The 26,909-nt window shown below is 46.5% G+C and overlaps 1 protein-coding gene across 3 annotated transcripts in view; it reads right to left on the bottom strand.

Moving 5' to 3' along the window:
- The window catches only part of LOC125714834 (metabotropic glutamate receptor 1-like), a 47,377-nt gene that overhangs the window by 15,212 nt on the left and 5,256 nt on the right, over positions 1-26,909 (bottom strand). For all 3 annotated transcript variants that reach the window (XM_048985835.1, XM_048985834.1, XM_048985836.1), the window contains exons 3-5: positions 24,864-25,113; positions 3,794-4,029; positions 572-818 (exon numbers count right to left, since the gene is read on the bottom strand). In XM_048985835.1, coding sequence (XP_048841792.1) covers positions 572-818; positions 3,794-4,029; positions 24,864-25,113 — 733 coding nt within the window. The remainder of the gene's footprint in view (positions 1-571; positions 819-3,793; positions 4,030-24,863; positions 25,114-26,909) is intronic.

Here is a 26,909-nt window from a genome sequence, read left to right as displayed (position 1 = left end):
TGTTTTTCATGATTAGTTAGGTAGGTACATAAGTTTAAATAGGCAATCATTTTGTGGTCTGGAACGGATTCAATTAATTTACATGAATTCCTATGGGGAAATTCGACTTGGACCTTGACCAAACTGCAACTCGACCAGCCTTCTGGGACGACTTAAGTTCCTGTTTCAAGGTACCCATGTACAGGTTTAGTGCAACCCCTTCTCCCAGGTCCTAAACGTAGCCAGCAATGTGAATTTGGAGAAGCAATATTATGTCTGGATTGACTACAGTACTACTATATACAATATTATTACATATAATAAGCTATTCATGACTTAAGCCAATAAATACATATTTATTCGGGGGGGCTAAAAGACATTTTAGGGGCCCCCCCTAAAATAGGCCTAATGACGACCCATGATTTAAAGTCATTTATGGTCTCATAACAACAACAACATCAAATGAACTGGAAATTTGGTCTTCATTCACATGCTACGCCTCTACATGTGACATGGGTAACATGACCCAGGGTGACCTTGGTGCTATACCCCAACAGAAAGGGGGGGGTGCCAGAGGAGTACATGGGCTTACCTGCCGGGCGTGTCCCCGTTCTCATCAAAGTAGACGTCCTCGCCGGACACACCAGTGAAGGTGGTCTTGAGCAGGAAGTCGAGCAGCTTGCTGCCGTCGAGAGGCCTCATGGCAGCGCACAGGCCCGGTCCGTCGGGGCACAAGTAACGCTGCATGTCATGCAGGCCGTGCGCCATGGCGTAGATGGCATTGATCACAAAGCCCATCTTGCTGTCCTGCACGTAGTTCTCGCTCAGACTCTCGTTACCTGCAGGCCATCACAAGGCACGCACACACACACACACACACATCTCAATGAATCCATCTGTGCCAGGAGAACCTACCACTACACAGTGCTATAGGTGACCCACTGTGCCACGTTATATTGTGCTGTGAGAGTGTGTCTTTGTCCCTCTTTGACTGCTAAGCCATGGTAATGACTTACATAATAGCAGAATGCTCATTCTCCATTTGGGAATCCCTATAGAACTATCGCTAAATCACCTGCAAGCCCCATTTCTTTGGCTCCTGCTCACTGGAAATCTGCTACAGACTGTGGAGTCATTTCATTATTAATGCCTATGATTATACAGCAGAATATAAGTGGAACATCTCAGGAGTGGTAATAGGTACCCAGAAGCCCGTCGCCCCTGGCCACTGGCCTCCTTTGGTCAACTGCATGTCTGACAGCAGGAGGAAGCAGGCACCAGACCCACTTATGCTCATGCCAGCAGGTAGCATGGCATTCAGGATGGACACGCCCACAAGGGCAGTGCTTATGGCAGAACATTTGCATGTGTTTTGTTTTGTTTTGTTTTGAAATCGTTTCTCAGCACGATGCAAAGCGCTTGCAAAGGGGGTTCCCATTTTGCTGTCAGACACACTGTTGGTTAGTAAGTGCAGTTAGTAAGTGTTTCATAATCAGCAAGCAAGTTACATGTTCAAAATACAGAAATACAGGAACATTTAATAATGACAGTCCAACCCAGCCATGGTATACTGGATGATTTCGGATGTGTTACCCTGAACATGTGACGGCCATTACTGAGGCCCCCGATCTGATCTGGCCATCGTGCCATTTATCCATGCCTTTGATCCACTTCGGCCTGTTAACGTCACTTTCAGCTTTAATCTCAGCAGTGGATGAGACTAACGGAGCTGGAAGAAAGGGCGCTTCAGCGGACCGGGGCATCACAGTCAAAGGACAAATGCCCGTGGTGGCAGGGCCGAATCGAGGCCTCCTTTTTACTGCTCTCTGAGTGGAGTGGGGCTCCATTTCATCATTATTTTTACGTTCTCAATTTATGATTTAGCATTGCAGAGATTAACAATTAAAAAAAAAAAAAAAAAAGTTTAAGAACCCAGCTATGATTTGACTATAGACGCCCAATTAAACGACCAGTGAAATCACACTACTGCGTTTCTCGGGAGACAAGAAGCCACTGCGCATGCGCCCCACGCCTCTGGTTAGTGCATCAGCTCAGGCTGCATGCAGGCTGGCGAGGAAAGCCCTGTATCAGACACGTTTGTCCGTCCATCGCTGGCATTTCTGGCTCTACAGGAGAGGTCAGCTGATCTAAGCTCCTCGTGCTTTGGTGATACGTGTACAACACGATGATGTGGGCTAACGTTACTCTCTTTGGGCTGGAGAACACTGGAAAGGCTCTGATTCAAATTTATGGCAGGCTATGGCAGGCTATTTGATGCAAAATGGTGCTAAAATGTTGGATTGCTTCAACACCGTAAGAATGTCAGTAACGTAAGAACGTGATGTTATTGTCATTTTCTAATGATCACATTATTTCCATGTACTCTAACATTCCTTGTACTTTTTTGTGTTTGTTTTATGTATTTGTCTAATTTAAATCACAAGGGCTTTGTGAATGGAATGAATCACTGGCACCCCTCTGTGTACAGCCAGATCGAACCCCGCAACCGATGCTCCTAAGTCAGCTCTCTCTACGATTCCCCTACAGGACATGAAAGAAACACTTACCTTCCTGGAGCTTTTTGTGAAAGAACAACAGAAGTGACAGAACAGTGAACTAAGCATCACGGTTACGTTAGCGTTATGATGTTGTTACGTTAGCGTTATGATGTTGTTACGTTAGCGCTACGTTGCCGCTGTTAAGGTATGTCTGCATTTCTCCATCACATTAAAACCAAAGTTAATAACAGTACTAGGATGTAAAGTGTGATAAAAAAAATAACTTAATAAATTAAATGAAATGCAGGGGAGATAAATGCAGACTGAATAAGGTTGCATTTAAAATAAACCTCTTGACCCCCTGGGTTTTTTACTGTTATATGTATTTTGTCTTCATTGTTAGAATTTGATCCATAGTGGAAATAAACACCAAAAACTCATATACACCAATGACCCAAAACATTATGACCATCCCCATGTGAAGTGAAGTCTGTTGACTATCTAGTGAAAATGGCCATGTGTCGAGGTCTGGGACGTATTACATGGTAAGGTAACATTTAATATTTGTAGGTGACATGTCTAACGCAGAAGAAATGGACAGGAATAAAGACGTGAGTGACTTTGACAAGGGAAAAATCATTATGGCCAGACGACTGGGTCAGAGTATTCTGAAACGGCAGGTTTGTGGGGTGCTTGTTGGCCGCCATGGTGAGTACGTGTCACAGCACAGGGCATCGAGCCATGTGGGGGTTGGTCATAATGGTTTGGCTCATCGGTGTTTATGGTATGAATATATAAATTCTACTGACAAACAGAGATGTGATTAATCTGAATTTTGTTTGCCGTCCGTGTGACTGCGTGATTTAAAAGGTGTTTTCTTGACAGTGTTGTCCTGCGTCTGAACACATCGACCGTGACATGAGGTCTGTCTGCGTGCCTCCGTTTGCAAAGACTGCGTTCGAGGTCGACAGAGAGGGGGGAACAAATTGGAAAACAGGAAGCGGGTTTTTGCACAACTGTGTACGCCTTGCACAAGTGCCAATGACTTGGTAATAGAGGCACACAAAGGGCCCCACACGCTTCTCTCCCGCAGGCCCTAGGAGGGACGTCTGTTACACTTTTCCCGCCGTTATGTTCCCACTAGTGGCTGAAATGTCAGGCCCTTCTATGCGCTTGTGTGCCGGGCAACAGAACGCTACTGGAGTTGTAATGCCAGGTCTCGCCTTGTGATGCCCAGCTTCCTCTTCTGCATGAAACTATGCACATAACACATCCCTCCCGTCCCTCGCGTCCCTCCTGCCAGGGACAGATCTTACCGGAGCAGATCTTCTTGTAGTTGGTGTTTTCGGACGGGTGGCCTGGGATCCGGCACTGGAAGCGGTGCTGCCAGAACTCGCCGAACCACGGATTCCTGGCATTGGCGTCCAGCCGCAGCTTCAGGAAGTAGTCGTTGAAGGAGGTGACTTCGGCCGACTGCAGCTTCATGGTGATGCCACCCTCAGCCTCCAGTTCGTACCCCTCCACCACCTCGTCTCGGTCAGCCCAGCCATCACTGGAGGAGCAAAGGTAGCGACATTGATCCCATGATCTTCGCCTCATAACTGCTGATTTCAAATATGGAGCATGAAAGGGGCTATAATTCATACAGAGGGGCCAACTTTATCATTAGCCAATGATATGCTTTCAGTTGGTGAGTGACGGGGAGGAGGCACTCCAGGGACCAATCAGCTTTCAGCTCAGGCCAGTGCCCCTGTGGCTCCTACTCATACCTAACAGTAACTCATTTTAACATTTTCAAATGTGCAATTTACATGCTGAAAACTGGCCTCACCAGCCTGAGCAGCAAAAGAGACTAGAAGGTCCAAAAGTTTCTCCCTCTGTTTTACCCACGTTTTTTTCTTCTTCTTCAGTATCCTTGCAGATCACTATCCCGGCTAATGGAGATGCTTTCTTGAGGCATCTGATTGGCTAAGACACTATATGCCTTCCATTTGGGACCTAAAATGCAAACCTATCAACTATCACCTTCCAATATGTACCCCAGTCTGTGTATAGCCCTTAACACTGTGTTGGAGTTTACTGGGGCTTCATAATAGTTAACAAGGCTCATTTTTAAGCCTGAATACCTTGGCCAGTTTCAACCGTTTTGCTTGTTTAAAAAAGATCCTAGGAGATCTGTTTTCGGAATGTAAGATATTTCACAAGGCACAAGGAAACTTGCAGAGATAGAAATCTGCTTGCCTCAGACAGAAATGCCTCAAATTGGATTTCCATTAAGGAACACTTGAATATTTTGTTAAGAACGGTCACAGTGATTCAACAACATGCTCCCCATTTAGGAATTACAGTTCAGTGGAGGACCGGGAACAGCTATGTGTGGCGAACTGCGGTGCTAGAAGTAAACCTCACAATTCCAAACCCCTACAGGTTCCCTAGGGCCGGACTACCGTTCTCAGATTCTCTAGTAGGGGTTGGGAGCTCAGGACCACAAGAAGACAAACCTGTAGACAAGCTAGGTGCCTTAAAATAGTCCAGGTTAAGCATACTTGCACATACATCTACCCATCTTGGTTATGACAGACTCTTCCAAACTGTTGTTCCAGTTATGTGGAAAATCTAAAAACCTATTACTGTTTGCCGGTGCCGATGTGAGACCTCCACTCCAGTAGGTGGCTCCCTCTAAATACGTCCCATAACGTACCTCACAGGAATCCTCCTTTGTCAGCCTCATGGCATTTTTTTATATGAACAAGCCCCCTGTTCATGGTAACCAGGCGTAACTCATCAGTGGGACAGCTGGGAAAGAGGCCAAAGGTGCTGCTTTTTAGAACTGTGGCCCAGATCACAGACACATTTTTATATGACATTTGAAACTGACGGATCAAACTGAACACTTTCCGGTGCTAGAGGCAAATTAATTTCAATTTCTGTCCATTTTTTAAGGTGGATTAAGCAAAGTCAATTTCCGACACATTTAATTAAAAATGTTATTTAGATTTTTATCTCTTCCCTGTTGTAAGTACTCTTGCCCTTAAACTAAGGTTTTTTTTCTACAGCACTCAGAATTGCTCACACACTATGCAGTGGCTCCCAAGTGTTAAGTAATGCAATAAATAACATCCAAGCCGATTCTTCTCACATAAGGAGCTCATAGCTCGTTTGCTGAATAAAGACCAGTTGAGTAACGAAACATTTGTTTACTGATTGCCGACATTTGACCATGGCTGGCTTACAGTGTGTGTTTCCACGAACGGGGAAGTGGACAACTCTCGGCAAGCTTATCCCATGTCCAGCATTTGGGGAGCTGGGCCCAAACGAAACCGACAGTGAAACATTTCATTTAATTAACTGCATTGTGAAAATGCTCGCAGGAAGGTTGTGGAAATGTGCATAGTTGTTTGCAGAAGTTGCCAGGAAATGGCCAAGATTGATTTGGGCCTTAATGTCCGTTTCCTTTCTCGGCGGGAACAGAAAAGCTCTCCTCACCCTAACTCTCCACCAGTGCTCAGTGCCGCGGCCGGTTTCCGAAATCCCGGCTCCGCGGGCTGAACTCCAGCGGCCTACATTTTCAGCGGAGCGAAAGGAAACACGCGAGTGTTACTGGCCTGATTAGCTTCCGCGAACATTAATTAATTAATGAGCATTCCCCTGTCCCGCCACCCAGATCATGAAGCCCAGCACAGCTGCTCATTACACGGGCCGGCAGGCTCCCGGGGAACCATGGCGGACCGGCCTGAGCCCAGAGCCGTTTAAACACAATCCCAGCACCTTTATTTATTCATCACGGCCCACTTATAGCAGCGCATCTACAGAAACCACCAGTGTAAACCAGGGTCTGCACTCTCTGTGTGGCTTTACTCCCAATTTCCATGCATTTTGCCCTCAAGCAGTGTCTGATGTAGTAACTTTCTGTTCTTTTACCTTGAATGAAGGATACGAATAAAGTTTTTTTTAAAAAAAAAATCTTTCCAATAAACAAAGCAGTTTTTGAAAAAAATTGATGCTCCACTAAACTTAAATTAAATATCCATCCATCCATCCATTTTCCAAACCGCTTATACTACTGGGTCACGGGGGGTCCGGAGCCTATCCCGGAAGCTAAATTAAATATCTTTTATTGTTATTTTTGTGCAATTATAGGATTAAACAGAGAGGGTAGGAGATTCACATGGTTTATGAAACCTGGTAGCCGATTCACCAGCAATGGAAGCCCACTGATCTTTTTTTTTTTTTTAAATATATAAAGCTATTTCTGCCATTTTCCAGTCAGGTCACTTGTCATCTCCGCCAAATTCCTTCCAGGGACCGATGACCCCTGCTTTATTCACAGCACACTCATAAGTCTGGATAGGAGAACATGAGATGAGATGCTCGCTCCCGATAACCACCCACATGCTGATGCTAGACGGGGGAATGAGACGGTGTATTAGTGGGCAACCAGTCTAACTTGGTTCATACATCTATTACTGATAAGCGCTTATACAGTTCAGAGTCCTAAGAAGCCATCCCAGGAGACACAGGCAGAGGGAAGAGAAAGACCTTGGAAGGGATGCCACTCCAACATAGACTGGTGAATCCCGAAACTCTCTTTGACTAGCCATAACCATCCCACGTAGTCCTCTAATTCCACCCCCAGATTAAACCAATAAAATAATTTAGGCCCAGAATCAACGGAATCACAATGGGGTGTAATATATGGAATGGCTGGGGGGTTATCAATACATGTTTAGGAACCACTCATCATATTGATGATTCAAAATACTTTAGCTGGCAAGTGGATACCGAATCTGTTTCGCCACCAGGGGGCTCTCAGGTACCTTTGGCAGATCACAGAGATCAGATTCGAACCCTGATCTGAGTCAGCCCACTGTTTCTTAATACCTGACCAACTGCCCAGCAGGGGCCTCAGTTTTAAACAGTGATGCAGCTGAAAAGCACCTCTTGAACGATAAATCAATTCTAAGCCCATGTAGTGCCCAGTAATGAGATGTTTATTAATTAGTAATAAGGAATTTATTCATTAGTAATGAGATGTTAATTAGTTACTGCAGACAAGGAACAAATCACACTTCTTTCCCATGACAATCACCCTTTAATTCTATCAACCTGTCCATTGCCAGATGTTTTGCTTCTGATGCATTAATGAACAATCGATGTTGAACAGCAAGGGAAGCATTTCAGTACCAGAAATGTGGTTCCAATCCACTTCTTCAGCTTTGGCTGCTATTTACAATGGACATAACTAAAGTGAAGAGCTCTGAGTGTGCAGGCCATTATTATTTATGATATTCATCCTCATTCCAGCTGAACTCTGCTTTCACCTGGTCCCAAGCACACTTAACACTCTTAAAATAACTCATTTTAAATGCCCATCTCACAAGCCATATGCTGGGCCACTATTAAAGGCGGCATTCATATGATTTACCTAAAAGGATTTTATATAGCCAATGGTGGTACACATTTCCTGTTTCTGCAGCTCATTCAGGTGCTGACAGTTCTTCCAAATGCAACTTTTCCTGAGCTTCAAACCATCTGAAGCATTTTAGCTTCACCTTTACCTGCATCTCCCTTGCCTGTATCTACATGCATGCATACTGTGGTAGGCTGCAGTGCTCATGGGAGGTGTGCATATTTTATTACTACAAGTTCTTCTATTGGTTGCTCATGTCACATGGTCCAAAAGGGGGTGGGTTTTGCACAGCATTTGTGAAGCCCTATATAAATCCGTTAGCCAACAGAAGCTTTACATATCCACCTCAGAAGACAAGCAAGGCTGACCCAGGACTGAGTGTTAGGAGCAGCAGTCCATTTCACCTCCCACAACGAGGGAATCTAAAACACAAGTCCATCCATCCATCCATTTTCCAAACCGCTTATCCTACTGGGTCATGGGGGGTCCGGAGCTTATCCCGGAAGCAATGGGCACGAGGCAGGGAACAACCCAGGATGGGGGCCAGCCCATCGCAGGGCACACTCACACACCATTCAGTCACACATGCACTCCTACGGACAACTTAGCAAGTCCAATTAGCCTCTAGCATGTCTTTGGACTGTGGGGGGAAACCGGAGTACCCGGAGGAAACCCCACGACGACATGGGGAGAACATGCAAACTCCACACACACATGTGACCCAGGCGGAGACTCGAACCCGGGTCCCAGAGGTGTGAGGCAACAGTGCTGATCACTGCACCACCATGCCGCCCCTTACAGTGCTAACCACTGCACCACCATGCCGCCCCCTTACAGTGCTAACCACTGCACCACCATGCCGCCCCTTACAGTGCTAACCACTGCACCACCATGCCGCCCCTTACAGTGCTAACCACTGCACCACCATGCCGCCCCTTACAGTGCTAACCACTGCACCACCATGCCGCCCCTAAAATACAAGTCATCCAGTTATTTTCTTTTCTGACTTTTCTGTGACTGAAAACACCTTGTTACTGCGAGAAGAAGCTGCCCAGACTCGTTAAAACTAAGAGGAAGGCCACAAATGCAAATATAACACCTCATTACAACAGTGGTGTTCAGAAGGATTTCTCTGAACACATACCTCATCTAGCCTTGAAGCGACTCTGGGGGCAGAAGTGGGTCTTACCAGGTACTAACTAAGTGTACCTAATAACACAGAGGTGTGTTTAAGGTTTTCTGTACACCTGTTTGTATACAAAGGTGTCATTTGGGGTCAGTTTGAGCAAAAACAGGTTGACACAAGATGCCTACATATGAAATTTTAAAGATTATAAGGAACATAAGAAAGCTATTGTTTCCAAAAGATGTAGCAACATACTGTTTCGCAGGTGCTATTTATGATACCATAACAAACACAGATTTCATTCATACACTTCAAATGCAATTTTAAAAATATATCACAATATATGAATTCTTGCAAAGTTTAGGAAAACGTGTTACTTTGAGGGTCCTGTTGTGCAGTGAGTGATCAGTGGGTTCATCATTGGGATTGTGGAAAAATCGAGGAAAATCCCACAGGAAATGCAAAGTTAAGAACCTTTATGTCCCTTATCTGAAATTATAGATGCACACAGAGTTGGATCGGTCGCTTTGATGACATCGCCCGTCCAGGAGAATGGTGATCAGAGGATCCCCTACAGGGTGACAGGCTGTGGGTGGAGGTCTGCTTACAGAACTGGAGTTACCTGCACTTGGACGCCAAGGAGAATCACGTCAGTCAAGCTGCAAACAGTATAAACACAAACTATGTATGTTTAGATAATAATGACTGCTTTAGTAATTGGGGTCCAGTGATGATTCGGTCAGGCCACAGTATATGAAAATACTGTAAACGCTATGAGCAAAAGCTCAATTAGTTAGTTTATTGAAATAAAATGAGAACCTGTTAATGCCCTGACCTTCCAGGACAAGGCTTAGGGAGCTCTAAGTGGACATCAGCAAACAATCAAGCTTCTGTTCCTGCCAGCACCATTATGAGGCACTGTACACATCAATTACTGGCTATAAAACACGGGATTAGCAGCACACACAGAGCAAGGCTAAAATACACTGCATCACCAGCACACACACAGTCCAAGGCTAAAATACACTGTATCACCAGCACACACACAGTACAAGGGTAAATTACACTGTATCACCAGCACACACACAGTGCAAGGCTAAAATACACTGTATCACCAGCACACACACAGTCCAAGGCTAAAATACACTGTATCGCCAGAACACACGCAGTCCAAGGCTAAAATACACTGTATCACCAGCACACACACAGTCCAAGGGTAAAATACACTGCATCGCCAGAACACACGCAGTCCAAGGCTAAAATACACTGTATCACCAGCACACACACAGTCCAAGGGTAAAATACACTGCATCGCCAGAACACACGCAGTCCAAGGCTAAAATACACTGTATCGCCAGAACACACACAGTCCAAGGCTAAAATACACTGCATCGCCAGAACACACGCAGTCCAAGGCTAAAATACACTGTATCGCCAGAACACACACAGTCCAAGGCTAAAATACACTGTATCGCCAGCACACACACAGTCCAAGGCTAAAATACACTGCATCGCCAGAACACACGCAGTCCAAGGCTAAAATACACTGCATCGCCAGAACACACGCAGTCCAAGGCTAAAATACACTGTATCACAAGCACACACACAGTTCAAGGCTAAAATACACTGTATCACCAGCACACACACAGTCCAAGGCTAAAATACACTGTATCGCCAGAACACACGCAGTCCAAGGCTAAAATACACTGTATCACCAGCACACACACAGTCCAAGGGTAAAATACACTGCATCGCCAGAACACACGCAGTCCAAGGCTAAAATACACTGTATCACCAGCACACACACAGTCCAAGGGTAAAATACACTGCATCGCCAGAACACACGCAGTCCAAGGCTAAAATACACTGTATCGCCAGAACACACACAGTCCAAGGCTAAAATACACTGCATCGGCAGAACACACGCAGTCCAAGGCTAAAATACACTGCATCGCCAGAACACACGCAGTCCAAGGCTAAAATACACTGTATCGCCAGAACACACACAGTCCAAGGCTAAAATACACTGCATCGCCAAAACACACGCAGTCCAAGGCTAAAATACACTGTATCACAAGCACACACGCAGTTCAAGGCTAAAATACACTGTATCGCCAGAACACACGCAGTCCAAGGCTAAAATACACTGTATCACCAGCACACACACAGTCCAAGGGTAAAATACACTGCATCGCCAGAACACACGCAGTCCAAGGCTAAAATACACTGTATCGCCAGAACACACACAGTCCAAGGCTAAAATACACTGTATCACAAGCACACACACAGTGAAATAATAATCAGGGAAATTATAATTCTGTTTGGCCTCGATTTTGAGTGACTCATTTAAAATGAGTGACAGATTTATTTTTTATTTTAACAGGCTTCTTAAAGGTTTAAAAAGTGACTGTGAGGCAGCAGTTTGCTGGTGTCAGTTTCAGGCGACTGGTTATAACGCGTCGACTGCATGGCAGTCTTCAGCTTTCCCTCTCAAACTGACACTAATGGATACACGTCAGTCTAACTGGCGCTGACTATTACCCAACAATCAAAATGATTATGCCAGAGGCCTCTCAGTGTGAAGGCACTTAAAAACTCCAAAACATGTCACTGGTGCAGAATTAGGGCTCAGAGAGACCTGAACCTACTGGGAGGTAGAGTTTTCCCTCGGAAAACTGCATCTTAAAAAGCCAAACATCCTTCTAGTTATAACACTCATACTGCTAATGGTGCTGATGAAAATACTCCAGTGTTATTTTTATCATTCTTCTGGAGAAGTGTGCCATGACCTCGCTGGTAAGTGATGTTGGTCCCGCTAGGAGATGGGAATCCTTAGATGGCGTGTGTCTTAGCGTGTGGCTTGGAGCGCCTGGACGTGCGCAAAAAGCAGCCGTAATGTACGTACTCGGGAGACCCCTCACCTCTCAGAGCCGTCCAGATGCCGAGCTGATGATATCAGCACATCAGCTGACCATGCACTTCTCCACATGACTGGACAGGAGCGTTTGACATTTCCATCCTGCAGGCTGCAGACAGTAACAGGCTGATCTCCTCAAAGTGCACCCACTCATTTCTCAGGCAGTTGCATGCCACATGAACAATGCTCCCGGAGCACTGGATGAACAACTGACCCTGTGCTCAGGTCCCAAACTTCACCCTCGGCTCTATACATGTCTATGTCTTATAATGGACAGCGAGATGGGATACGTGAAAACTAGCATATTCCAATCTACCTCTTCTCATAATTCTACAAATGGAAAATAAAGTATCATTTCATTTTATTTCACGGGGGCTCCCTTTATTTCACAATCCTCCCGAACCCTGTCCAAGCCAGAAAAGGACCGTGGTTAAATCTGAACACTGACGGTTACTCCCTCCAGGACACACGATTCCAGTAAATCTGGGAGAGTCCTTGTTTACGTTAGTCTGTTGAGAACCATGTAGCTGCTGCCTCCAGCCTGACACCTAACAGGAAATGGATGAGAACCGACACCCTCCCTGTGAATTTCTCACACTGGGCAGCCCAAGCAGAGCTGCATTAGTGGGTGAAGTGACCTCTGACCCCCCCAAGCCCTTTCTGATGGCTGCTGACCTGTCCATGTGCAGAAATGTGTGCCACTCCTCCGCTTCTGCGTCAGTGATGACGACGGCGACGGAAACAAAATGCGTGTCAAAGATGAGGGTGGCGTGTGAAACGGCAACCGAGCGACAGAGAGGATAACAGCCACGATGGCAACGCTGGCCACGACGGCGACAGGAGGGGAGCGTGCTAAACAAGCCTCTTGTCGACATTCTGGTGAATATCAGTTCTTTTAGCTGAAATTGACGTCGCACATGCTCACCCAAGACACAGCAGACAACTCGGGTCTCCTAGCTTAATCGGGATGTCGCAGTTTGGAGCTCAGCAACGAAAGACAAGAGAGATTCCCAAAGGCATAGATTTGGGTATGGATGGTATGGATGGGTCCCTACCTATATTGTGCGAGTACCGTGTGTTTAGGTGTCAGTTCGGCACTGATTTGGTCCCTGTTAATGCTGAAGCCAAACCTACGCCCTTGGCAATTGCTCCCCTTAAAGTGTAAAGGATGGGTCTTTTCTATGCTTCCATGCGAAATGGACAATGCTGTGTAGACAAAGGCTTCCAGGAATGGGTCGCGCTGCCTTCCTCCCCCCTTCTTGATACAGAACCACGTTATTCATATACCAGCTTTCGCAAACGTTTCCTTCTGTGCAGAGCTTCATGGTGTGGTTTGGGCTCCGGAATCCTCTATGAAGCCACAACAGCTTAATGTCCCTCATCACGCAACTGAAGAGAAGCAAAGCGTCTCAGCCACAATGGAGGTCCCTGAACAATCAGACTGTCGGTGCTGGTGACCGCCTGAGTGCTGCTTCAAGACATCAGTAACACCCCCTCACCATCACCCCCCCCCCCCCACCACCATCTAGGCTCTCCTAGCATGACCTGCGTTGTCCTTCAGTGACGAGAGTTGGTATTTCGTGGGGGGGGGGGGGGTAGGGAGGACCGAAGACATTCTGTTAGTTCCCCTGGAACAGGCAGAGTGCATGTTGGGAAACTGGAAGGGCGTCGCTGTGGGAGGCAGACAGAAATAGTAGTAAATCACAGGCCTGGAAGCGCAGAACAGCATGGGGGGGGGGGGGGGGGGGCGCTCAGACAGAGAGGGAGAGAGCGACTGAGTGTGTGTCCATTTGTTAGTAAGTATGTGCTTTAACGTGTCTGTGTGTATATGTCACATATGGGTGTGTGGGTATACCTGATAAAACAGCTGGGGGGGGCGGCACCCTACAACAAAATAGGGGAAACTCGCACCACCTCAGCTGCGTGTCTAGGAACGCGAGGCTTTCGGGGGCGTCGCCGTTAGCTGCATGGATCTCACGCAGGGTCGCCACGGCAACCACATAAAACAATAAGCATGGTTAAAACGCAGCGTCGAGGCTCATGCTCCAAGGCGCAGGGGAATAGCTGGCGCTGCGGACACGTCTCTCCACACGGGCCTTCAAAGAGATGTCGCCGCTTTGACCAAGGCTGGTGCAGAGAATCCGGAAGGTTCCTGCTCTATTAAAGGGCTCTACCAGGATGAGCAGAACCAAATCCCTCCACTCAAGTCTGGCGGGGGGGGGGGGGGGGGGGGGGAATGTGGTCCAAACGCACAGCTCACCAGAGGAATATTCAGGACAGTGTTCCCAGATGCCGAGTAGTGATTCAGGGCCCCACATGTAAACAAATGAAGAAAGCATGTCTCTACACAAGGTCCAGAACGAGATAAGAGATAAAGAGGTAAAACTTTACTGATCCCAGGGGGAAATTCGCGAAGATTCTTAGCTTTATCTCCATTCATTCAATTTGATTAAATGAGATTGGATGAACTTTATTGATCCCAGGGGGAAATTCTTGTACATACTGCAGTTAGGCACGTGGATCAAAGAAGAAAATACCTTTAGTGCAAAACAGACAAAGCGTGAAGACAGTACACAGTGCAAGCAAGAAGACATCGTGCAACCAAACGAATAGGTACTCAACACACAAAAAGAATCATGAAAAACAGAATGCTATGGAATATCATTGAAATAAATAAATATTGGGAAATAATATAATTATTAATGATGGTATATGCGTATAAATGAAATGAAAAAACAGATAGCACTGGATTTAAATTATGGCAAAGATGGATTGTTTCCTGTTATGAACGGTGGGGGGTGCATGTTGGGAGGAGATGCTGTAACATCTGATGGCAGCAGGTAGGAAGGATCCCCAGTAGGGCTTTGTAGCTCACCATGGTGGAATGAGCCAGTGGCCAAAGGTGCTCCAAGATAGCGCCCCCTGGAGAGGATGGGCAGACCTGTTCATAATATTGTCCAGTTTTGCCAACATCCTCTTCTTCCCTAATGCCTCCAGTGGTCCCAGGGTCAGTCCTGAGATAGATGGTTAAAGTTTACCAGCCCTTAGATTAAACATCCAAATAGGATGCAAGGTCCTGAATGTCCTCCTCTGATTTCTTTTGCCCTTATATCCAAGGAGCAGGCAAACAAGTCATGCTTGTTACGCGTAGCAAGGTTAGAACCAATCTCCTTCTGTTCGGCATGCCAGGAAAGCACAAATACAACAGAGGCACTCAGGTAACCTCACACCATATTGAATTCTCTGCAGACTTCACTGCAGCTGGGGCATGTTTTTCAGTCACAAGGAAGCACCACTGTAAGGCTTTCAGGCAGGAATCATCTGCTCACTACCTGTCATTTCATCGCTTCTTCCCGAAGTCTCACAGTCTCTACAAAATAAAACGATTGACTATGAGGCTTCCTTGCTCACACGAGGGATTTAAAACACAGTCCTCACATTGTACCATTCCCAATATTTGTTAAATGCATCCCAGATCCTGCTCTGTTTGGGATGGTTTTGTACTTCAGTCCAAAATTGTGCAGTTAGATAAGTTGGTGTTTCTGAGTCACCCGAGGTGTGATTGTGATTCTGGGTGTTTGTCCTGTAAAGGACAAGCATCCCACCAAGGGTATCCTCTGCACTGTATCCAGTGTATCCTGGGATAGGACCCCGCTTCACTCTGCCCAGTGTATCCTGGGATAGGACCCCGCTTCACTCTGCCCAGTGTATCCTGGGATAGGACCCCGCTTCACTCTGCCCAGTGTATCCTGGGATAGGACCCCACTTCACTCTGCCCAGTGTATCCTGGGATAGGATCCCGCTTCACTCTGCCCAGTGTATCCTGGGATAGGACCCCGCTTCACTCTGCCCAGTGTATCCTGGGATAGGACCCCGCTTCACTCTGCCCAGTGTATCCTGGGATAGGACCCCGCTTCACTCTGCCCAGTGTATCCTGGGATAGGACCCCGCTTCACTCTGCCCAGTGTATCCTGGGATAGGACCCCACTTCACTCTGCCCAGTGTATCCTGGGATAGGATCCCGCTTCACTCTGCCCAGTGTATCCTGGGATAGGACCCCGCTTCACTCTGCCCAGTGTATCCTGGGATAGGACCCCGCTTCACTCTGCCCAGTGTATCCTGGGATAGGACCCCGCTTCACTCTGCCCAGTGTATCCTGGGATAGGACCCCGCTTCACTCTGCCCAGTGTATCCTGGGATAGGACCCCGCTTCACTCTGCCCAGTGTATCCTGGGATAAGACCCCGCTTCACTCTGCCCAGTGTATCCTGGGATAGGACCCCGCTTCACTCTGCCCAGTGTATCCTGGAATAGCCCCCCGCCTCACTGTGCCCCCATACTGGATAAGTGGATAAGTGGTTGGAAATCTGAAATATGCACATGTGTAAGAAACAAGATAATTTTAAGTGTCTGCCATAAGGAAATTAAATGTCTTAGCAGTTATAAGATGTTTGGAGGTCATCAACAACAAACTTTAATGATATATTCTACAAAAAAACAGGCACATCTGTGAGCACAGGCACACGCACATCATTAAAACTGATTATGAATTCCTGACTGATTGAATTTGCATATCTTGCTGAAATAATTCAAAGTGGGTCACTGAAGACGAATTCCTCAACTGTTTTTAATTAAACTAAACTACCATGCAAAACTCTAATCAAGAACCATCCTTTTTTTCCTCCCTTAGCTGATTCCGTTAAAAAAAAAAAAAAAAACAACACAGGCAAGAACTTTCTGGAAGAAACGACCCTCTTGTGATGGTCATTACCTACAACACAATGCGGTAGGTGCATTTTAAAGTGGGTTTTCGATTCTTGAGGCGGGAAGGTGGTCAGCGGGAATGTCCAGGTGGCATTAGCTTGGATTAAAAATATATGTTATGCAAACTTACTAATTAATAAGAGCCTCCAGGCAAATGGTCTCTGCACATGAGCTCCGGTGCCCCCAGGCGATTCCAGCCCGCATAAACACCTGCAAAGTGCCCTGCAAAGGGTGCTGTGGTCTGAGCTGTATTCTTCAGACACTTCCTAACACTCGGGCCCTCGATAGGAGTAGCTCCTATTCCACTGGTAGTACATTGAAGACACTCTAGATCCATAAACCCGGGATTGTGACAATGAGACAATATCATTTGATCCATGCTGGATAAAACTTGGCCAGAAAGAGCAGAATATGGCTGAGCTCCAGTGTCACAGCTGGGGGCTTTATCTTCTTAGCTAAGTCTGCAAACATCATGTTAGGTTGGAGGAGGGAGGCAGGATGACTCTCGGGACTTACTAGAACCTGTTTGCTCTTAATCTGTAAGTCACTTTACGTGCTAAAGTCATAAATGTGCACATAAAGTAGGTAGAATTTAGGTTCATATATATTCAGTACCGTAATCTTCTTAGTAGCTTGCTTCTCAGAATTCCCAGGGTTTCCGGATAATGTGATTTCTGTGACCTTCTTCTCTGGCAGTCCCAGAGCAGACGCAATGCCTCAGGCACCTTATAGGGAGAGCTGTTCCTTATCACGATGCGTTATCTCTTAAGTTTATCAACAGAAGCAGATAATTAAGGAGAATATAGGGCCATTGTCTGTTACTTTACTTACTGTCTGAGCAGAGCAAATAAAAAATTCTAACCCAGGTTCATTGTCTGGTATTAACTGCACGCAACTGGTATGCTGATTTAGCTACTGAAAATTCAAAATTCCTGTTGCACTAAAAGGACAATGGTAATTCAAGAAAGGTTGCAGTAATGCATTCGGGATACACATAAATAGTTCTGATTAACCTGCATAAATTCAGTAAATATTCATTGGCGTAAACTGATAAACCATTATGCATTCACTTTGTATCTAGACCTTATGTAAGTATATGATATATAAATAATGTATGGTACCAGAAGGGTCCATGTTAGAGCGAGGCAGGAGCTTGACTATCCATTTGGTGGTGCGGTGACCGAGAGCCAAGGCAAAACCATATACAGCAGCCAGAACCCGACCAGAACCACGCTGTGGTTGGGGATGAAGCATGGCTAACAGCAGTAGGAAGCATGGGCAGTAACTGTGTTCATGGGTTTTAATGCTTCACAGAAAGAGCGTAAATCTGTTCAGATGTGAGGAAGGGGGACTGGGGAAGCCAGACCAAACTCTTATTCTGAACCCCTCCGCTTGGCTGCTCACTCCAATAACACAGGGGCTTTGAAGCCACCACACTCGAGTCTTTCATCATCCAGCGTCGTGATTGGCTTCCGTCTGCATCGCTTGCCCTCCATGGCCCATGTGACAGGCAGATTTTGGATTTAGCTGCTGCTGCTGTTGATCTGACACTAATTCCCACTCGTGTAGAGTCAGAGCTCCCTGGAGATGTGCGGCGTGTTTAATTTTTTTATTTAAAAATTAGATTACAGCTGCCACACTTCACCTCGCGCGGTAGAAGCGAGGCAGGTTCCAGGTGCTTGGGAATCTTTCCGCACGTGTCGCTGGGCTGCCAAACGAATTAGCCCACTGTGCAGATTAATCCTGTACAGTCGCTAAATGCCATAATGCAACAAAGTGCACATGACAGGTGTAAGGGAAACTCCTAACCTGCTAACAGGAAGCCCTTTAGCATGCGTGCTACCTTCAGCCACACGAGTTTCTATAATAGGACAAGCGCGATGGAGCCTGGAGGGCGTCTGGCACCAAACGGCACCCTCCGCTTGTCCTAGAAAGCAGCTGAGCCTGTCCGAGGTTCCCTCCCCCACCGCCCTGGGAAAACTGTGGAACAACAAGATGGGAAGCTGATTAGCCCCATCTGACAGTCAACAGCCAGGGAATTCCCTCACTGCCGGAAATGCTTTTATTCTCCACAGGTATGCCAGCTGTAAGGTGTAAAACAACTTCATATCATTCCCTACATCTATATACGTTTCCCGTTTGGCAAAACCTCACCTACTTCTGTATCAAACTGTTATCTCAAGTCTCAGAGCCTTTCGCTGGGTCTCACTCAGGTCCAATTCAATGGACCTGACACTCTCTACCATCAAGATTTCCAGCACATTCTACCTTACTGAGTTTACAACGATGTGAGCTGGGACAGGCAGGTATGGCTGAAATCCAGCAAGGCCTCTGAACACCTGATGTTTTTAATTAGACATTTTCACATTGAGACTATTGGGAACGTTCTGCATGGTTGAGTGCAGAACCGGGCCCTGCTTGGTGCTTTCAGCTGTAGGTCCTAGACCAGTGTCACCCCATCTCCCCATTTACAGGGACCAGAGGGTTGTATTGGCTGGTTTTGATTATTGGGGGGGGGGGTTATAATATGTCTGTCTCACTCAGCATCTGGTTTTTCAACATGTAAATTAGAGCTTTATCGTTATCCCTTCAATCCCATTTATATCTCAGGCAAAATCAAATGACCACTTTAACAGTACATGTTTGTTCTGACACAAACGGAAATAGAATTGTGGAAAAACACCAAACTGCCACCAAACTGTCTGCCAACCAAGAAACCATAGTTGGACCCAAAGTTTTAATCACAGAAATCTGTCCCAGGCTTTACCTCCTGGCGGTAGATCATCGATGCCTTGCCACCTAGTCCGTGGGGAAAGATGCCCACCAATGTGCCCATCCAATGTCTGCCCGAAGCAGCCATGGTTACCACGATGCTACCGCGGTAATAAACGGCAAGACAGAGGAGCTCATTTAATACCAGACATGCCTCTTCAGACAACTCTTTTTATCGCAAAATGTCGCATCCAGGGAAAGTAATTCTATAAATAAATGGGCTGTTTAAGTTAATTATGATATAATAAAAGCAATGCCTAGTGGCCTTGTTACAGTGGTGTACGGCCATATTTCACAGTCACGCTGTCTGCATGTTCCTAAACCAGGCTGAGGAGACAGTAATTAAGACTGGCACGCAGACGATAATTCACCTAAACAATCCGGCTGAAAGGCACCTCGTCAGACATTTTCACTAAAACTGCTTCAGAGATTTCACCAAAAAATAAAGCTACATTTTACTTAGCTGATATTTTCATCCTAAGCCGCAATTTTTAAATGCACTCATACTACATAACTACAAAGTTTGCCGCTTCCAAGTTCAGCCCTTTGCTTAAGGCTACAAGTACAGCAGCAGGCAAGAAAATGATGCAGGAAACTGTGAAGTCCTTTCTCACACCTTGGATCTGAGCTGTGGCAGGCAGCCAGTGGCAGGTGGCTGGAGCCGACAGACTCACCTCCTGACACCAGGATAGACGCACCAGAATGTTGTGAGTTCGATTATGTAATCAGCCGCTTAGTGCATTGTGACGAGAAGGGCGCTTGTGAATGTGCTTGTGTAAGGCTTCTCCAGTTTGCCTATCATTTATATATATATATGTGTGTGTGTGTGTGTGTGTGTGTGAGCGGGTATATCTATCCTTATGGGGACACAACGTGATAAATATCTGTTTTTGTTCCCTTATGGGAACTAAAAATACTAAAATTGCAAAAACTCTTGCATTTTGCTTGGTTACTTATGGTTATGGTTAGGGCAGGATGGGGGTTAGGTTGTCATAGTTAGCGTTAGCATTTTTCCATAGAAGTGAGTGAGCAGGCCCCATAAGGATATAACCTACATGTGCGTGTGTGTGTGAGTATTACAGAAGGGTTCAGAGCTGCCTTCCTGCACACCACTAGTGTACTTACTGAGCTGTTATTTTGGCAGACATGGTCTCCCTGTTAGCTGTAACAAATCTGGCCATTCTCCTCTGACCTCTCTCATTAACAAGGTGTTTTCGCTCGCAGAACTGCCTCTGACTGGATGTTTTTTTTTGTCGTTTGTTTTGTTTATTGCACCATTCTCTGTAAACTCCAGTCACTACGGCGTGTGAAAATCCCAGGAGGGTGGCTATTTCTGAGATGCTGGAACCACCATGTCTGGCACCAAAAACGATACCACGTTTAAAAATTGCCTCTTAGCCATTCTAATTTTTACTCTTACAGGAACTGAACCTCTTGACTGTGTGCTGCGTGCTGCATGTATTCAGACGCAGCCACGTGATCGGCTGTTTGTTGGAGCAGGCTGTTTGCACTGACGGGCGGGTGTATCTAATGAAGTTGCCACTGTGTGATGTTGGTTGTGCTGTGTTACCAAGCCTCCTGAAGTGGCGGATCTTAACCCGTGTCGTGTCGTGGCACCTTGAGAGCTGTGTAGCACCCTGCCAGGTGCCCCGGAGAAGTTCTGTGCTTCTCAGCGCGTGTTCTGGCCCACAGCCACGTGCCTGTCGGCCAGCCGGCTGACCCGCGAGTACAGCCGGGTCCGTGCCGTCCCACTCATTCTGTAAAACTCTCAGAATGTGCCGGTTTGAGTAACTGGTCCAAGTTCAGGTAGCTGTGGGTCTGCCTGACACAAAGTGATGAGAAGTCCACAGACGTAGGATTTATTCACTTTTAAAGCTGACACATTTGTCCAAAGAAGCTTACAACGCTCACCAATTTACACAGATGATCCTCACTTTATTATGGTCTGACTTGACGATGGTGTGAAAGTGATGCACATTCAGTAGTCAGCTTTGAATACTGATCTGTTCCTGGCTACTGATATGTCGTATGATACTGGGCGACGGCAGCATCCAAGCAGCCGTGGTTCCAGTCTCTGTAGCGATCGTGAGCGTAAGCATCTCATTCAGTGTTTAACAACGTACCTTACGGTGGTTGTACATCTTCGCACCATTTTAACAGCACAGGGTCCCCATCACTGCACTGAGGCATTGGGGTCCACACAGACCACAAGGTGGGCTAACCTGTTGGTCACACCAACACCTATTCCAACAGCAACCCAGAATTCCTCTCCCATCCAAGTGCTGGCCAGGCCCAAACCTGCTTAGCTTCAGGTGGAACTTCTGGCCTTAACTGCAGGTGGTATGGTTACAATCAGGCTTTACGTTTATGACACTGATGTTGACAATAGGAACATTCTATAAAGGCTTCACCACATATAGTTGATTAATAATTCCTAAAAATGTTTGTGTTTTTTTTTTTTTTTTTTTTAAATGTGACGGGGAAATTCAAATTCAAGTTGAGCAACATGTGATTGGAGGCGTCAAAGGCATTTCTAATTCGCCGACCCGGAGTGAGCTCTGGATGCAGTGTCCCCCTTTGCCACGCACCCGGTTTTGCCGGAAAAGGAAGCGGCACCTTCACGCATAGTTAATTCGGACCTATGTGACCGAACTGCAAACAAACAATCGCAGGCGACTGCGCCTTAGCTGCGACCACTGAAACAAGTTTTTTGCTCTTTGGTTGTCATGGAAACAAGGATGTCGGGTGGCAACAGATTCCCAGACCTTTCTCATCTACTAGATCTTAAGGTGTGCCTCGCTTTGTGAAGTGGCGCATGTGTGTGACGGTAATGCGTGGCAGTGGCATCCGGGTGGCCGGGGACCGCATCAGGAGCGGCCTTCTCTGGCCAAACCCACCCGGGCTGCGTGGGAGATGGGAGTGAATGTGCTAAATGTCGGATTCCTCAGATCAGTCTTAAAACAACTGCCAGCTGCCATCAATTTCGACCCCAACTGGCCTGCCCGCAGTTAACTACCTGACACTAAATCTTTGCCATCCTTTCATATTCGCAACTCGCAAGCCGCTTGTCAGCCCCACGCACCCGCAGAACGGGGCGCTGTTAGGCAGAACAAGTTCCAGATAGTAACAGAAAAAAATACTCGGGCAGGGAACGCCAGGAGAATGGAGGTGAGGAACTATCTGGTAGCTAGAAGCCCCAGGAGGGGCCCCGATATTTTACCCTCGAGTAAACGGCTTAACCTGGGTGGCTCCGGTAAAACACAGGACTGCAAAAATAGATACGAGTGGAAACATCTGCGGGTGCAAGAACGGGATACTGGAGCATCCTGCAAGGAGAGCCGCAGCCTTTCCGTCCTGCCGTGGCACGCCTCCTCACGAGAGCCAACCCTCTTCACACCCACGGGCAGCTGGGGCACGCTGAGCCGGAATCTAGGTCTGGCATCCCTTGCCGCGAAGGAGTCACGTCCCCAGGGGATCTCCGGGGAGCTCCGATGCTAAACAGCGCGCTCCAAAAGCTGCTCGGAGCTACAGATTTGCGATTAGGATGGTGGCGGTCCTCTGAGTGCCTGCGCTCTGCACTTTCCGTGTTCATTTTTAGGGGGGAACTGAAATGAGGGGCAACAGAGGAGGGCTGGTTAAAACGTGGGATCTTAAAGGTATCCCTGGGAAGATTCGGAATGCTGGGAATATCGCCAGTCTGCAGGCATGTGCAGTTAGTGTTGTCATATGGATCATGCCGCTGCATTAAAACTCGTCATCAATACCACACAATGCAAGACTGTACTGCATAATACTAAGCAGTACTCTGCCTAAAAGCAGTGTTCATTCCTTCTTCCTTTTTGTCCTCATACATATTAATGAACTAGGGAGAAAATGATAAATATCAAACAGTTCCTGATTCTTCACCAATATTTTATCGATAAGTAAAGGGTTTTGACACCATTGTCTAATCAGTCATTTCCCTCCAGGGAGTGATCGGCGGGGGATTAACCGGAATATTTATGTGGATATTCTGTAAGTATTTACAGTGCTGCAGATCTTGGTGAGTCTGAGAAGAAGATGTCCTGTGGGCCATTAGATCTGAGGAAGTACGGGCAGCTCACCTCAGCTCTCTGTCACCACATTCCCGGCAATACTGATCCCCGACTTCCCGCGCTGCATTTAAAAACCGTGCACGTCGACGGAAATGCCAGCTGTGGAGGTGTGTGTGCATGCTAGAGAGCCGAAGTCTGATGCCGGTCCCTGAAGCACGTCTCAGAGACATTCATTCATGTTTTTTAAGCACAATATGCTCAGAGCAACAAAAACTGAGATAAATGAGAGAAACTGTTCGGGAAGATATGTCATTCACAAAAAAATGTATGAATATATTTTTATAAACCAATTTAAGAATGCACACCGTGCTGAGATAATTTGGTCATAGAATTTGACAAGAAAATAAAGTATGAAAATAAGCTGTGTGAAGAGCTGCAGGGTCTGAAAAGTCTGCCTTGCCCTCACAAAAATAGAATCATCTTTAGACTATACAGGCTTTTTCAGTTTGACTATTCAATCAAGCCACTGATAGCACCCAATACAATTTTTTGCACTTGAAAATCTGGATTCATAGTGACAGTGACAATGTCTAGTAATTGCTGATGCAATTATATGCCGCATTATATGTGTTCAATGCACCTCACAAAAAAGTTCAGCGCAGTCATGCATTCTGACTAGAAGACTGATGACAAGATAACTATGATGATTCCACCCCCTCCTAATCACATTTTGCAAGCATCGATTTCGAAATTCACTAAACAAACACAATGTGATCTAGTTAAATGGCCTTTGGCATCTCATCCTAGAAAAGGCAGATTCAAATGCACTTTCAGCTAGCGTCAACTCAATTCCTGCCCTCTTTTCTTAAATGGACCACCCCCCCCCCCCCCCCCCCCCCCCCCGCACCCCCAAAAGGATCATAACCGGAATTGGCTTTGTTTTGCTGAGTGCTTTACGTCAACAAGGAGCTGGCATGTTTTGTGCCGAGACGCACGGAGGCGCGGATATGTCTTACAGGAAATGGGCTTACGTGCCCCGCAGATGAAGGACGTGCAGCATGTGCTGATTTGCTTTATGAGACCCAGTGCAGATTCTATGGCATAATCAGAAGCCTCAGCTCAGTTGTGAAACGCTGCTTTGAAAACTGATTGGAGAGGCGCTTTCGGCTAATCGCGCACTCCACTGGATTTTCAAGAAAGTTTCCGGCAGGCATTAAAAACAGATACACCACCTGAATAAAACAGACATCAACAAACAAATGGACTGGAAGCGATGCACGGAAAGCACTGCACATACGTACGGGTTTTACGGATTCGTGCAAGCGCAATTCGGCCTCCCTTCCGCAGCCGCGCCGGCGCCTCACCTGCCGATGAGCAGGAACTCTCCCGCCACGCCCAGGCGCCGCATGGCCATCAGCAGGCCACGGACCGTCATGCCCTCGCAGAAGCAGACGACCACGCGTGCCTTGGGCAGTCGCTCCCGCAGCTTCCGTAGAAGCCGGTCGAACTGCTTCTCGCCAGCGTTGCTGTAGATCTTGTCCGAGTGGGCGATGCACAGGCCCTCCTGGGAGACCATCTCCTTAAATGCCTCCATCCCGCTCTCCCCGTAGTTGCCTGGGTGAGGCGCAGAAATATTCAACGGAATTATTACCCTTTAAAGGGGAAAGCCAAGTCAGGAAATTAAAAGCAAGTCTCTCTGTCCAGTGTCAAAAGTTTATGTTTTTTGTGCTTTGGCAGTTACCTCTAAAAATGTCAATTATGCCTTTGGAATTTAATTGAGGAGTTTGCGTATTCTCCATGTGTACTGTAGGTTTGATCTCCTGCTACACTGTTTTATCCCCCCAGTTCAAAGGCAAGGTGCTAAGCGTGTTGGTGCTTCTAAATTATGTGTTGGTGCACTCTAGGACAGACCAGCACCCTGTCTATGGCATACCCCTTCCTTATGCCCCATTTGGCCTGGGACAGACCACAGCCCCCCCCCCCCCCCACCCTACCCTGTACTAGATAAGTGGTTAGGTGATGGATGGATGGATTGAGTGAACTGTATGCTGTTTTTTCAAGCCATCTTTGTTGAAACACAGAAATTGTATTTTCCATACATAGTACAGTCATGCTTTAGAAATTGCAGTTGTCGATTTCGATTTCCAAACAAGACTATGTATGACATCTTACAGAAACAGCTGAAATCACCTCATCAAAACACTCTGCAGAAGAACATTGTCAAAGCGTTCTGGATACATTCAAAGACCTGGCTCTAACTGTAGACATCTTCCCGTGCCGTTTAAAGAGGAAAATAACAAGATTGATACTAATGGTTTAATGCCGCAATTCATGTTTCTTATTTATAAAACTAGGAACATTTGTAGGGATTTACTTAAGGCTGTACACACAACGTATCATTCTGAACGTCATAATTTGGCGGAGTGTCAGAGAAACCTATCCTGCTTTCAGACGTCGGAAAGCGGTTCAGATGCTCTGAGCCGTTTGGATGCATTTTGCCCGTGAGCCTTCCGGCGGCGCGTCGTTCCCCTCAAAACATCAAGCCCCTTTTCCCAACCGAGTACTTGTCAGCGGAAGCTGCACCGGAGATAGCCTGTCACGTCCTTGACTCTGACGGTTGAGTGACGGGACCCGCGAGGACATCGGCGGCAGCTGATCGCTGGTGGGCCATCCCTTCTCTCCGCATCTAACGTGCGAGGAGCTGAGCACCACTGCTACTCACAAGCTGAAGGCACAATGGCAGTAAACCTGTGGTGGCAACGCGATAACCTACAGTGATAAAAAAAATTTAATAATAGTTCAACCATTACTGGCTACTACGGCACTACGAGCATTTCTGCTGCAACCTTCTGCATCACTATCGCTGCGCACTGTGGTTTTGTCTGTGTGTGTGTGTGTGTGTGGGGGGGGGGGGGTGCTTGCTTTCATTTTTGTGCAGTCTGAATATTTGTACAGTTACAACTTTTGAATTGCACTCAGTTTTCTGTCACAAACAGTGAAATTACATTGTTGTACATTCTCTCCCTTCTCCATTCTTACATTGAAATGTAAATATATTTAAATATTCACCTTTACAGAAGGTAAACAGAAGGAAAGCCGCTTTACTGTGACTTACCGATTTACCCGTTCGTGGAACTGGACGTTTTACAAACTTTCGCTGGCTGATGGGATCACACAGTACTATTCGCTTGTACGCCCCATTTTATGTAACTGTCAAATGAAATCAAACGCGTTTTCAGTGCGTGTCCAGGCATATAAGAGCTCTTCTTTCATGTAACATCTTACTGATGATGTATTGTACGTGTTTGGCCGGATAAGTAGAGCCCAGTTCATTAGCAGAAGTCCTAGCATTTGTCTTAATGTTCTCAGGTGATTTTATTCAGTTTAGACGGCTTACATGGTTGCTATGA

Source organism: Brienomyrus brachyistius, chromosome 19, assembly GCF_023856365.1.
Source record: "Brienomyrus brachyistius isolate T26 chromosome 19, BBRACH_0.4, whole genome shotgun sequence".
Classification (NCBI taxonomy): domain Eukaryota; kingdom Metazoa; phylum Chordata; class Actinopteri; order Osteoglossiformes; family Mormyridae; genus Brienomyrus; species Brienomyrus brachyistius.
This window is presented reverse-complemented; position numbering and strand designations above follow the sequence as displayed.